The following is an 11840-nucleotide window of genomic DNA, read 5'->3' on the forward strand; positions in this document are numbered from 1 at the left end:
CGTGAACCGTTAAGGAATCAGAGTGGTAGAAATTGAGAAGTGTGTGATTTGTTGGTTGGTTGGTTTTTAAACATGTTATACAGACTATTTGTAATTTACTGGCCTTGTGAGAAGCAGCATCAAAAGTCTCTGTAGACTTCTTAAATAGCCTGTGGAGTGCAGACCATGTCTTCTGTATAGCATTGCCAAGGTGCAGGGGACAGCATTGCTTGTGACTGCCACATACTGAAATGTTAGTGCTGGACTTCCTAATGGCATTACCAGTGATGAGGGTGTTTGTAAATTATGACAAATATTGAAAAAAACGGAAGCACATAGTGGGACAAAATGTTTCAGGGCTTAAAGCTCTGGGTTCCACAAGGTGCTTGTTCATATATTAGGAATCTGTTCTTTCAGCTTCTCAGTGATTATTAAGCTAAAGGTAGAGCTATCGAAGAAGCTGGTGTCTGCCTCATACAGATGCCTTTGTTATATGGTTGCTTAGTCACCTGCAGGTATCTCAAGGACAGACTAGCCATAAGCTGCATCTTGAAGTCCTCCATCACCACCTGGCAAAGGACAGCCCATGGAGATGTGGCATGGTCTGCGAATGCAGATCTGCAAGACACTGGGGCTGAGCTCTGCCTCTAAGAAATCCCACACAAGGACATGAAGCAAAAGATGGGAGCAGGGATGGGCAAAGACAGATGCTTCATAGTGGAAAGGGAATGCAGGAATATGCCTGAATACCCCTGGGGTGTGAGGTAAGATGGGCTACCAGGATACTGAATGCTTTTTCTGCTCTAGTCACAGGTACCAAACCAAAGATGTCCTGGACAAGAAAGATCCTACTCATCCTGGGATTCCTCTCTATTTTGGCTGCAATCGCTTTAATTGCTGTAGCAGTGACCCAAAACAAGCCACTTCCGAAGAATATTAAGGTAATATAAGCTGAGACCCTTCCAGGAAACAACCCGAGCTGGGGTTTAGGCATGCATGGTGCTCCAGGGCTCATTGCTGCCCTTGCTGGGTCTGGCTAACCTCTCCTTCTGGCTCCATGCACCTCAACATCTCATTTTACATTTTATGGTAAAACAGATATGGCTTCCCAGGGGATCATCTCCTAAGTAATCATTCCTAATTTTGCTGCTTCTCTGCTCTCATATCCTGTGATAGACACTTTGCACTGAAGCACTACTGAGAAGATTAACCACATGGCATGTTCCTGTAGCTGCCAGATAGGCTGTTCACTTCTGGCTCCGCTGCATGTGGAGACCAGCACGCGCTGTGTGTGGTCCTGTGCCTCGGGTGCAATGACAGCTCTGTTTTGCCCACAGTATGGGATTGTGCTGGATGCGGGGTCGTCCCACACTAACCTGTATGTGTATGAGTGGCCAGCAGAGAAGGAGAACGACACTGGGGTGGTGCAGCAGGTGGAGGTGTGTAAAGTTGAAGGTAAGAGGAAAAAAGGGAGCTGTGGAAGGGGTGTGGGATAAAGAAGAGATCATGCAACCAGAGGATCGGGGAGAAGAAACCTGGAGAAAGAGGACAATAGTGAAAAAGAGTGTGTTTATATCTGTGAACTACTGTATATCCTAACTGCTTCTCACACAGAACTGTACGTGCTGACCTTTCTGAGAGGAAAGCTGGATCCACTATTCCTTTTGTTTTTAGGATGCTTGGAATTAAGCGTTCTTTGGGAATAACTACAGCAAAGAATGTACTTAAATAAATAAATTGTCTGCATGCACCCTTGCTGAAGTGCTGATGAACATCAGGCAGCGAGAGAGAAGGGCATGGTTTGCTCTTTCAGGGCTTCTATGCAAGCTAGGCACTGGGTTTGCAGACCAAGGTTGCTCCACTTAGGCACGTCATGGTTTATTTTTTATTCTGTTTGATTGCTGTGTAGATAGCGTGTGGCTTAGGAAGCTTAGGAAGGCATAAATGAAGCTGCTGCGATAGTTTCTTGGTGCTGCATTATACCATGAGCAGCATGCTGAGCATATGCAACCTGGAGCAAAGGCAGAGCGGGTTTCACTGCTGCCCATGCAGGTGCTGGGGCAGTCCATTCACCAGAGAGGATGTGGCAGGGAGCGACAACGAGTTTTTCTTTCAGTTAGCATGACAGGCGATCGTTGCAAAACGCTCGGTCCTGTAGTGTAAGCATGCGATACACAAACAAATGACAGTCTCTTCCCCCAGCGAACCCAGAGCACTGAAGGGTCAGGGATTTTCAGGCATACATCCAAGGTACAACCAGGCAGAAGCAGACACGCGTTCTGCAGATGTCCAAGACACGCTGTGTGAGCCATCACAGGCAGGACACAGGATCAACCGCAAAACCACAGATGAAATGCAAAGAGTAAATTTATTTTCCAGGGGATCCCCGAAGCAGTACCTAAGCAGAGGAACACAAGCACTGTGAAGCTCAGTCCTTGCTCAAGGATCACAGCATCTGTTGGTTTTGCCTGTATTTCAAGGATCGATGCAGGCGTAGTTTACCACTGTGCTTTGATCTTTCCCACAGCAGGGCAGGAATCTCAAGCGTGTTTGATAGGCCTGTGATAGACACAGAGGCACCCTCTGTTATCCAAACACAGATGTTCTGCTTGTCCAACACTTAAAGCTAAACAACAATTAGTATGATATGTGTGTTTTTCTACACCTCAGCTGCAAGTCACTTGAGCGTGTTTACAGTCCTCACCAATCTTTTGTTTTCCCACAGTCGTGTCGTGTCCCCCCCATCCAAGGGACTCCTGCTGGGCTGGCAAAGCTGGAGGTGTCCATTTGGGCTTGTGGGGTGTAGAATGGAGTAGTTTAGATGCCTGCAATAGACACATATAGAAAAAGGAACAAACATAGCTCTACGATAATGTTTTGAACTGGATATCCCATTCATCCTGTCAAGGAAGGCAGCCAGGCACCACCAGTAGCTTGCCTCATTTGATGCATTAAGTCCTGGAGATGTTGACTGTCATCCTCTATGCTGGCTGATTCATCAGTTATGTTGAAGCAACATATGCCTTCAGAATCAAAGCAGCGTTTATAGTGTCAAAGGAGGAAATAGTCCACTGCCAATTGATTTTTGTAGTGTTCATTGGCATGCAGCCATTACCAACTCAGCAAAACAGCAATGAGAAACATTCATATCAAAATTACTTAGCATAGTGTAATTCTGTAATACAACTACTGGGGTTGGCACACCAATGACCTGTGGCTGTTAATCTTCGCTTCATGCGAAAGGCAGATGAGCTGCAGTAGAAGCCAACCACATCCAAGTTGATCTTGTGGAAATGTTTCCAGGGCACGTGCTTGAAATACATGACTACAAAGCATGACAAGCCAACCTGTGACAAGGGAAGAAGAGGGGTGTCATCTCCTTCCAGTAATAAGTACGCCATTGCTCCAGTTCCTTCAGCTAGTATCACTCTGGGTTTCCTAACCTGATGTGGGGTAATTGCCCACACAGATTGGAGAGCTATAGCTTGTGCTTTTTCAGACTGAACTTGAGTTTGTTGTTGGGTTCATGACACCAACACCATTCCCATGCCATGTCCTTTAGACAAGGCACAGGCATTCGCTGAAGATACCTGAAATGCAAGGACTTGGGATACTGATATCAACAGAGGATGTAAAATAGGAGAAGTCAGGGTACAGAGCCATGCGCATTCTTGCATTATATGAATCTTTACATCTAGACTGATAGGTCACGGTGGTGCCCTTGCACTGGTGGTGGCCATTGTTGCCCCACAAGTGGGGGTGACATGGCTGCCTCACTGGGCAGCATGGTGGATGGCTGGGAGGAGTGCCTTGCCCAGCTGGAAGTGGTGGGAAGTTGTCCAAAAATTCAGGGCCACCGGCGGCTGCACTGACACTGACCAACAGATCCCCCCCTGGGGCAGAACTTTTGGAGCAATATAGAGCTGAGCAGGTTCCTGGGCACCCGTTGTGACCTTGGGAGATTCAAGCACAGGCTGGAGCACTCCAGCCCTGCCGGGGCCAGGAATAGTACCTGCTTTTGAGGCCTGTCCTGAAAGAGCAGGTGGGCATGGCTGAGGAGACCCTGCCATTGCTGGTCCCCCCTCCCCAGTCTCCAACAACTGCTGCACCCAGAGACGGGACTTCAGCTGGGAGCAGTGCTTCTTTGAGTGGGAAGCTGAGGGGAGGGCACAGGATCTGCTGCTCAGCTGGAGGAGGGGGTGGGTGTGGAGGTGGGGTGGTTACCTTATTTGCACAGGTGCTAATTTTTGCCATTAGTAAAATATTTCTGATGATGTAATCCCATTTATTTATGATTGTGGGACACCGACTTGTACAAGGTCATTCCATGTTTGCTTCCTTGTCCCCCGTGCTGTAACTCCGTTCAGTTTTGCTGGCTTTCCTTTATTCACCACCTGAACATCTGGTCCTCAACTTACAGCCCCAATTTCCCTCAAGCTATTTGCTAGGACACCTGTGTTACCCATAGCAAAACCACAGATGAAATGCAAAGAGTAAATTTTATTTTCATTACCTCGTGAACCAGGGAATGCCCGAAGCAGCACCGGGCAGAGACACACAGTAGGGAACACAGGCACAGCTTGGTCCTTGCTCAAGGATCCCCGAACCTGATGCTTTTTGCCCGTATTTCAAGGATTGACGCAGGCATAGTTTACCACTGTGCTCTGATCTTTCCCACAGCAGGGCAGGAATCTCAAGCGTGTTTGATAGGGTGCCTCTAAGTCTATCGCAGGCTTACGTTATCCAAACACAGATGTTCTGCTTGTCCAACAAATAAGGCTAAACAGCAGTTAGTATGATATGTGTGGTTTTCTACACCTTAGCTGCAAGTCACTTGAGCGTGTTTACAGTCCTCCTAGCCAATCTTCCATTATTTTCCCCCACACACTAAGCAAACGATGTGTCTCGCTGCAGCCCTCGTCAGTAACTCACAGCCCGCCTCACGGAGAGGAAGTGGCAGATGCTGGGAGCTGTGGCTGTCCCTGCGTCCATCGGGTTTAACTGGTGCTGTAGGATTTCTAAAACTCCTTAGCAATGGGTGGCTGAATCTGGTGTTGGTACCTGTGTTAGTGATATGGTTTAACACGGGGCTGATGACGGTACTCGGGGGTTACGTTTGGCATTTGAGTAATGAGGTATCCTTATTACTTTCAGGCCCTGGGATCTCAGGTTATTCCCATGCCACAGAGAAGGCAGGTCCCTCTCTGGCACAGTGCCTCCAACAAGCAGAAAAGGTGATTCCCTCACAGCAGCACCATGAGACACCCGTCTACCTCGGAGCAACCGCCGGCATGCGGCTTCTCAGGTACTGCAGGGCTTGTCCCCTTCTCCTGCAGTGCTGCGCCTGGAACTGCCATGGATGCTCAGTGTGGGGCCTCTTGAGCAAAGCCCTTGGAAATGCTGCCAGTTCACCCGTTGCCCAGATACCCCCTTCTGCTGCTGGTCACTCTGAGCCCTGGGTCATCCTGGGCTCTTCCCCTGCTTGCCCAGCAGGCCTGCTTTCACTTATTCTAACTTTCCATCTTCTTCAGCCACACACATGCAGTGCAGAGACAAGCAGGAGGGTAGCAGTGCCCAAGCTGGTGCTCAGGGAATGCTCAGACATCCCCCACAGTCTGGTGTTAGGCCTGACCTAGGATTTTTGTGCCCAACTATGTTGTGACTACCCACATACCTTGACACAGCTGAGACTATTAGAGTTAAGGTAATTTTATAATCATATCTCCTCCTTTAATTCCAGTTTGAGATTTCCAAAGGGGTGCCCCAGATCTCTTTTCTGGCTGGGACAGGGAGCTGATCTTTTTTATGTTTTGCCTGGGGAAACTCCCTGGGGGTACCAGAGGGCATGGGTTTCTTCTCTAATGGTGATGGTGAGAAACGAGAAGAATCTCCCTGGTGCAAACCCCACCAGGGCATGTGCTCCAGGAGAGCAAGGGAGCTCTGACCACTTCTGCTCCAGATCCCAACCTCAGCTGTGGGATCTGAAAGCGTCAGAGCTGGTGGTAGCTGTGCTGTCAAGATGTGACAGAGAGGGATGTGGCCAGTTAGAGCTGGCTGTACCCATATGCTGTTACGTATTCTGTTATAATTAACACTTTGTGGGGATTTGCAGCTTGCCTGTTCAGAATAAAGCCCGTAAGATGCAGAGAGCTGTCAGCCAGAGTCACTTCATCCTTTCTTCCATTCATCCAGCTTGGAGAATAAAAGTGCAGCTGACAAAGTCTTGTCTTCAGTAGAGAAGATGCTACGATCAGCTCCCTTCAACTTCCAGGGTGCCAGAATCATCAGTGGTCAGGAAGAAGGAGCCTATGGATGGATCACCATTAACTACTTGCTGGGCAATTTCAAGCAGGTACGGTATCAGTGGCGAGTCCATATCTGAGTTATTTGGCTTGCAGCACTTTGTAAAGCATGCCTTGAGGGGAGGGTGTTTTAGGCACTATCTTCCCTTGTTAGACATTCACCAGAGATCGGGAAGCTGCACATCTTGCCTCAGCAATTGCTGTGAGTACATCCTGATACCAATAAGTATCAGCATGTACCACTGTAGTTGGGCTTAAAGCATTGAAATAAAACACCAGCATCTTCGATAACTTTGCTTGGGTATGACATCCTCCTCGTTTCCCAACCTAAAATACTTTGATGCCTGCAAAGCTTGACAGTGTTTCTGTTCTTTTGACCTTATAAATCATTTGGGAGCTGAAACAGTAAATTGACTGTTTTTTTCACAATTATATTAGATTTCATATTCTTAGTCCTCCTGCAAACACTCAGACATGATCCATCTTCTGCTTTTCTGAGCCTGCATCTTCTTCCTGTGTCATGTTCTAGCTCTCATCTCATTCCCTGCTCCAGGTCTTCCTGCCTTTCCTGTGTTCTGTGCTTCTGCTTCTCTCCTCCTCTCCTCATAGCTCCCGAATAAATCTTCTCCATGCCTCATGTATCTTTTTTTTTTTTTTTTTTTTAAGTCTGGCTGGACAAAATTTCTACATTCCCTGAAATCCATAAGTGAGACATCAGGAGCACTAGACCTTGGAGGAGCCTCAACACAAATTACCTTTGTACCAAATAAACACTTTCCTGAGTCCCCAGAGAACCTGCTCTACTTCCGTCTCTATGGCAAGGATTACCAAGTGTACACACACAGCTTCCTCTGCTATGGGAAGGACCAGGCTCTGCAACAGAAACTGGCCAGGGACCTACAGGTGAGTACATCTGTAATTGCAGGTGGATATCCTGGACCCTCACAGCTTTGACATACTGGTGCTGTAAAAGTTGCTGTGTCCCAGCCTCCTCCCTCTGTTTTTTGGGAAATGCCATTATCCTCCATAAAGACTGGGCAGATCCCCAAAGAGATGACACAACATTTTCAAAAGTACTGTAAATTTGAGGTGCCTTGATTCTTGGGCATAAGATAGCAGGAGTACTGTGCCTGACTGAAGTACCTGGGGGGAGATGAAGTTTCACCATCTCTGAGAATCCCAAATCAACGACAGCTTCACACAATGTGGCTGACAGCAGTTTGCCCAGGATCCTACAGGGAGGCTTTGACACGATGTGTTTATCTTGTTGTGATGTACTGACAAGTGCCTTGTGGCCACCCTTCCTGTGGCTCTTTCCCAGGGTGTTACTCCAGACTGAAGTGTAACAGCTTGTGTTGGTTCTACTTTCAGACCATGGAGAATAGCAGCCTCCTTGATCCATGCTTTCACCAGGGGTATCAGAGGACTGTAAATATAAGTGACCTCTTCAAAAACCCTTGTACATCAGCCAGGAAAAGGCAATTCCCTTTCAGCCAGCTGCACATACAGGGAGAGGGGGATTATCAAAAGTGCCGAAGAAACATCCAGGAACTCTTTAACAAAACCCATTGTCCTTACTCCAGTTGCTCCTTCAATGGGATATACCTACCTCCAGTACAAGGTGATTTTGGGGTAAGTCTTCACATTCTTCAACTCTCTATAACCCAGAATATCAGAAGAGCAGAAATTCAGAGTACTGCTAGTGTGTATTCTCCATGCCTGGGGCAGGAAATCACTTATGAGATGAGTTTTTGAACATACAATTACAGAAGTGGGGATGCACTTGCTGTGAGGACAGCACATGTAAGAGCTACTCCAGTAAATACTGGCCTACCTGTACTGAAGTGTTCCCATTTTAACCCGTCTCCTGTAGGCATCTCCTTGGGATACTTGATTTTACTGATTTGTTTTTCAGCCAGTCCTTCCTGATGGCCAGTACCAGAGGCAGGAGAGCCTGCTGCAGGCTGTGCATGTTACACTGCTCCTGCAAACCTTGTCTCCTAAGGCCAATGGTGGTACCAGATATGAAATTCATCCAGAAGCGTGTGAACGCTGCTGAAACCAATCAGTCAGTTCACCTGTCTCCTTCCCAGATGTGATGAGGAAACAGTGCATGCTCTGAACACACATCATGTGTGACGCCACACTGACACCACACTGAACATCAGTTCTAGAGTTGCAAGACTCCAGTGGCTGTGAGGTTCTCTGAGGAAGTGTTAATACTCCCTTAGCCTGTTCATAAATTCCTCCTACTGGTCAGCAATCATCTATGGCCAAAGATGGGCTATTTGGACTTCGGATTATATGCTGGGGCTGTGTGCAGCCCTTTCAGACCATCACCTCTGCTGTTCGTGGTGATACTGGCTGCACATTCATCTCATTCAGTTGCCAAAATGGGATCACAGATGTAATGCCAAGCAGAGGTTGCCGGGTGCCTCTCTGGCACCAGTGCGTAGAGGAGAGGGATTCACTTAAGTTCTTCAGGACACTGTGGTTAGTGAAGTTCCTACCTCCACCTTCCCTTTGTGGTCCTTTAGCTCTAATCAGCTCTGAGGGGTGTGTCTCATAATGACACTGCTCTTGAAAATAGACCTACTTTTGTATGTGTGATGTTGGTTCTTTTATTTCTCTATCTGTAAATCAAACCATTTTCTGTTGCGGGATTTCTGCTGTTCTGCTGAGGCCCCATCATGTTAAAATATTCTTTCTTCTTCAGGCTTTTTCTGCTTTCTACTTTGTGATGAACTTTTTGAACTTGACCAGCGAACAAAGCCCTGTTGCCCTGGACAAAGTCGCCAGCACCATTGAGAGCTTCTGCGCCCGCCCTTGGCATGAGGTGAGCAGCTGTGCTGGTGGCAGGGGGCTGGGGCTGCTGGGTGGCAAGAGCTGCTGGTAGTTCTCTGCAGGATAAAGGGTTGGGGGTAACTTCCAAGGCAAGAGGGGAAGATTTCCCCCCAGCACCTGTGGTGGATGCTTAGGCATAAGCTGGAGCAGCGGGAAGCTGTTTAACAGCCTGGTGACTTCCTCCTTCCCTAGGTGAAGCCAGCGTATCACCAAATAAAAGAAAAGTACCTGAGCGAATATTGCTTCTCTGGAGTCTACATCCTCTCTCTTCTGGAAAATGGCTACGAATTCACTGAAAAGAACTGGCAAAGCATCCACTTCCTTGGAAAGGTGTGTGTCATGGTAGGGAGAGCTCTGCCTAGGTCACTAATGGTACCTTTGCTGCACAGCCCAGCCCTTTTTGCCAGGGCAGTGGCACCCCCGGGGAATACTGCAAGCAGTCCCACACTGCCTGGTGCTGATTCTGCTCCTCTCCCATTTCAGATCGGCAGCAGTGATGCGGGCTGGACCCTGGGCTACATGCTGAACCTGACCAACATGATCCCAGCAGAGGAGCCCGCTGTGCCCCCTCTCTCCCACGGCAGCTACGTGGGGTTGATGGTGCTGTGCTCCCTCGTGCTGGTGTCCGTGATCCTACTTGCCTGGCTTCTCTTCCATAAGCCCAAGTGCCTGCAGAAGGGGATTGTTTAGAAAGAGCCTTGAGGGGGACGGGGTGGGGTGGGAGGGGAGAAGGGGCCATGTCACCCAGGCCACTCAGGGCTAGGAGACCCCTGCAGAGCAGGCCATACTGCAGAGCCCCTCTTGCGTCTCACTGAAGCTACTGACTGTGTACAACAAGGGCATTTATTTCTTCCGACTCACACTTGCACTGACAGACATTGGGACATCAGGTTCACCACCTCTCTCTGCCAAGGACAGACAAGCAGGTGTCCCCTCCTTGAATGGGTCGTACTTTCATTTAATGAAACTTTGCTGCTTGTTGGGGTTTTTTGCCTTGTGCACAGCATTATAAAGAGAAAAGTGGCAGCAATCTTTGGGAGCCAGTGCTCCTGCAAGAGTAATCTCAGGGTCACACATCCCACTGAACTCTTGGGAGCAGTCACACACAGGGTGATCCTGCTCCTCCTCCGCTGAAGCCGTTCCCGAGAGCCCTTCCCACAGGGAAACTGCACCAGCACACCTCCACTCGCCTCCCGCACCCTGAGCCCTCACAGTCCTACAGCCAGATATGGCCACCTGCACCCAGCTGGCCCCCGAAAGCTGGCCAGGATACCAAATGCCACCCTGGGATGAGAAAGGATGAGGATGAAGAAACTGAGTGTGCTGGTGGTCATCAGCCCTTAGCTGGGTTCTGGTGGCTGTCTGCTCCTTTCGCAGGTGCCAAGAAGCCTCTTTCCCACGTCTTCCTGATGCTGTTGCTGGACCAAAGCTGGCTCACTGTTGAACTGAGCCCTTCTCAAGTCCCAGGGGTACATCAAGGCATGAGTTCCCAGCCAGGCGTTGCTGATTTTAGTAAGAACAGCTTATACTGGCCGAGGATCCTTGACCAGTAGTGAGTGCTTATGCCTACAGGGACTCTGGTGCGATCAGCATACCTCCAGGTATACGCCCACTAAAGCATTCCAGTGTCACTGTGGTGATCATACAACAGCCTCCAATCTAGGGAAAATGTTTGTTAGGTCATGTTCCTTTATAAATAGAGAGCTGGCAGCAGTTAACCAGCATGATCATGCACAGATTTAACCACTCTTGCCACCAGAAATATGAGTGAAAATTTGCCTTTCCTTCCCTCATGGCTTAGGCTTATCCCACGACCACAAGACCCAGTGCTTGTGAGTGCACATACTGCAGCCCATCTTCTAGCACACAACTAGGGCAATGCCACTGATCAGGTTTATGGATCACTTTCTTCCATTTTCCATTCCTTGGTCCAAAGAAAAGAGAGGTAAGTCAGAAACCCATTTTTATAAAAACACTTGGAAACCACTGGTGCCTGTCTACCTCCCACAAAATCTTGGAAATCTTCTAATAACCTGTAAGTGCTGGAAGCCAAAAGAAAACAGATATTATGGAGAGAAAGGCATGGCAAACACACACCTTCATCTGTTTCCCCGAGCAAAGCTGTAGAAGGCGGAAAGGGGATCAGGATGTGCAACCCCAATAAAGCCTTCTCTTAGGCAAGCACAGACACAGAGCTTGGGGTTTTTGTGCTCTCCCAGCCTGTCCCTCTGCACAGTGCAGGCTGGAGAATGTCCCCCAGTTATTTACTTCATGCCTGGAAGTAGGAACCGTACATATGAAGGACATAAAGGTAAGGAAAAATTTACCCTGTCTTGATACAGGTAGATAATCATGATAAGACTTTTGGGCAGTTCATTGCTCTTCCAAAAATTTGTGGTTTATTTTTGCTCTGAATTAACCGGCTTCAGCTTCTGTTGGATCTTGTTCTGCCAATTTTGGAAAGACTGAGTAACTCTGCTATCAAAATCCCTTTTTCCTTCTTGGTGCTTGCAAGTCGTCATTGTATCATATTAAATAGATTGATCATCAGTCTGTACAGTGCTCTGTGCTGACCTCACATGTAGCTCTTGAATCCACTTTGAAAACTTTTAAATCCTTCTAAAATTTGGATACCAAAATTTCCAGCAGTTAGCAGTACTAGGGTTGCTAATAGCGTATACAAAAGTAGTACCCTCTGGTTTTGATCTCTACAGT

At 48.1% G+C, this 11840-nt stretch overlaps 1 protein-coding gene across 1 annotated transcript; it reads left to right on the forward strand.

Moving 5' to 3' along the window:
- Positions 1-791: 791 nt before the first annotated feature.
- ENTPD1 (ectonucleoside triphosphate diphosphohydrolase 1) lies at positions 792-9815 on the forward strand. Its single transcript, XM_010157489.1, has 9 exons — positions 792-920; positions 1317-1434; positions 5134-5284; positions 6172-6331; positions 6948-7184; positions 7653-7913; positions 8998-9117; positions 9318-9455; positions 9609-9815. Exons 1-9 carry the CDS (start codon positions 807-809, stop codon positions 9813-9815), a joined length of 1506 nt encoding a protein of 501 aa, XP_010155791.1. The 5' UTR covers positions 792-806.
- Positions 9816-11840: the final 2025 nt, after the last annotated feature.

This window comes from Eurypyga helias, unplaced genomic scaffold (assembly GCF_000690775.1).
Source record: "Eurypyga helias isolate BGI_N326 unplaced genomic scaffold, ASM69077v1 scaffold11588, whole genome shotgun sequence".
Taxonomy (NCBI): Eukaryota; Metazoa; Chordata; class Aves; order Eurypygiformes; family Eurypygidae; genus Eurypyga; species Eurypyga helias.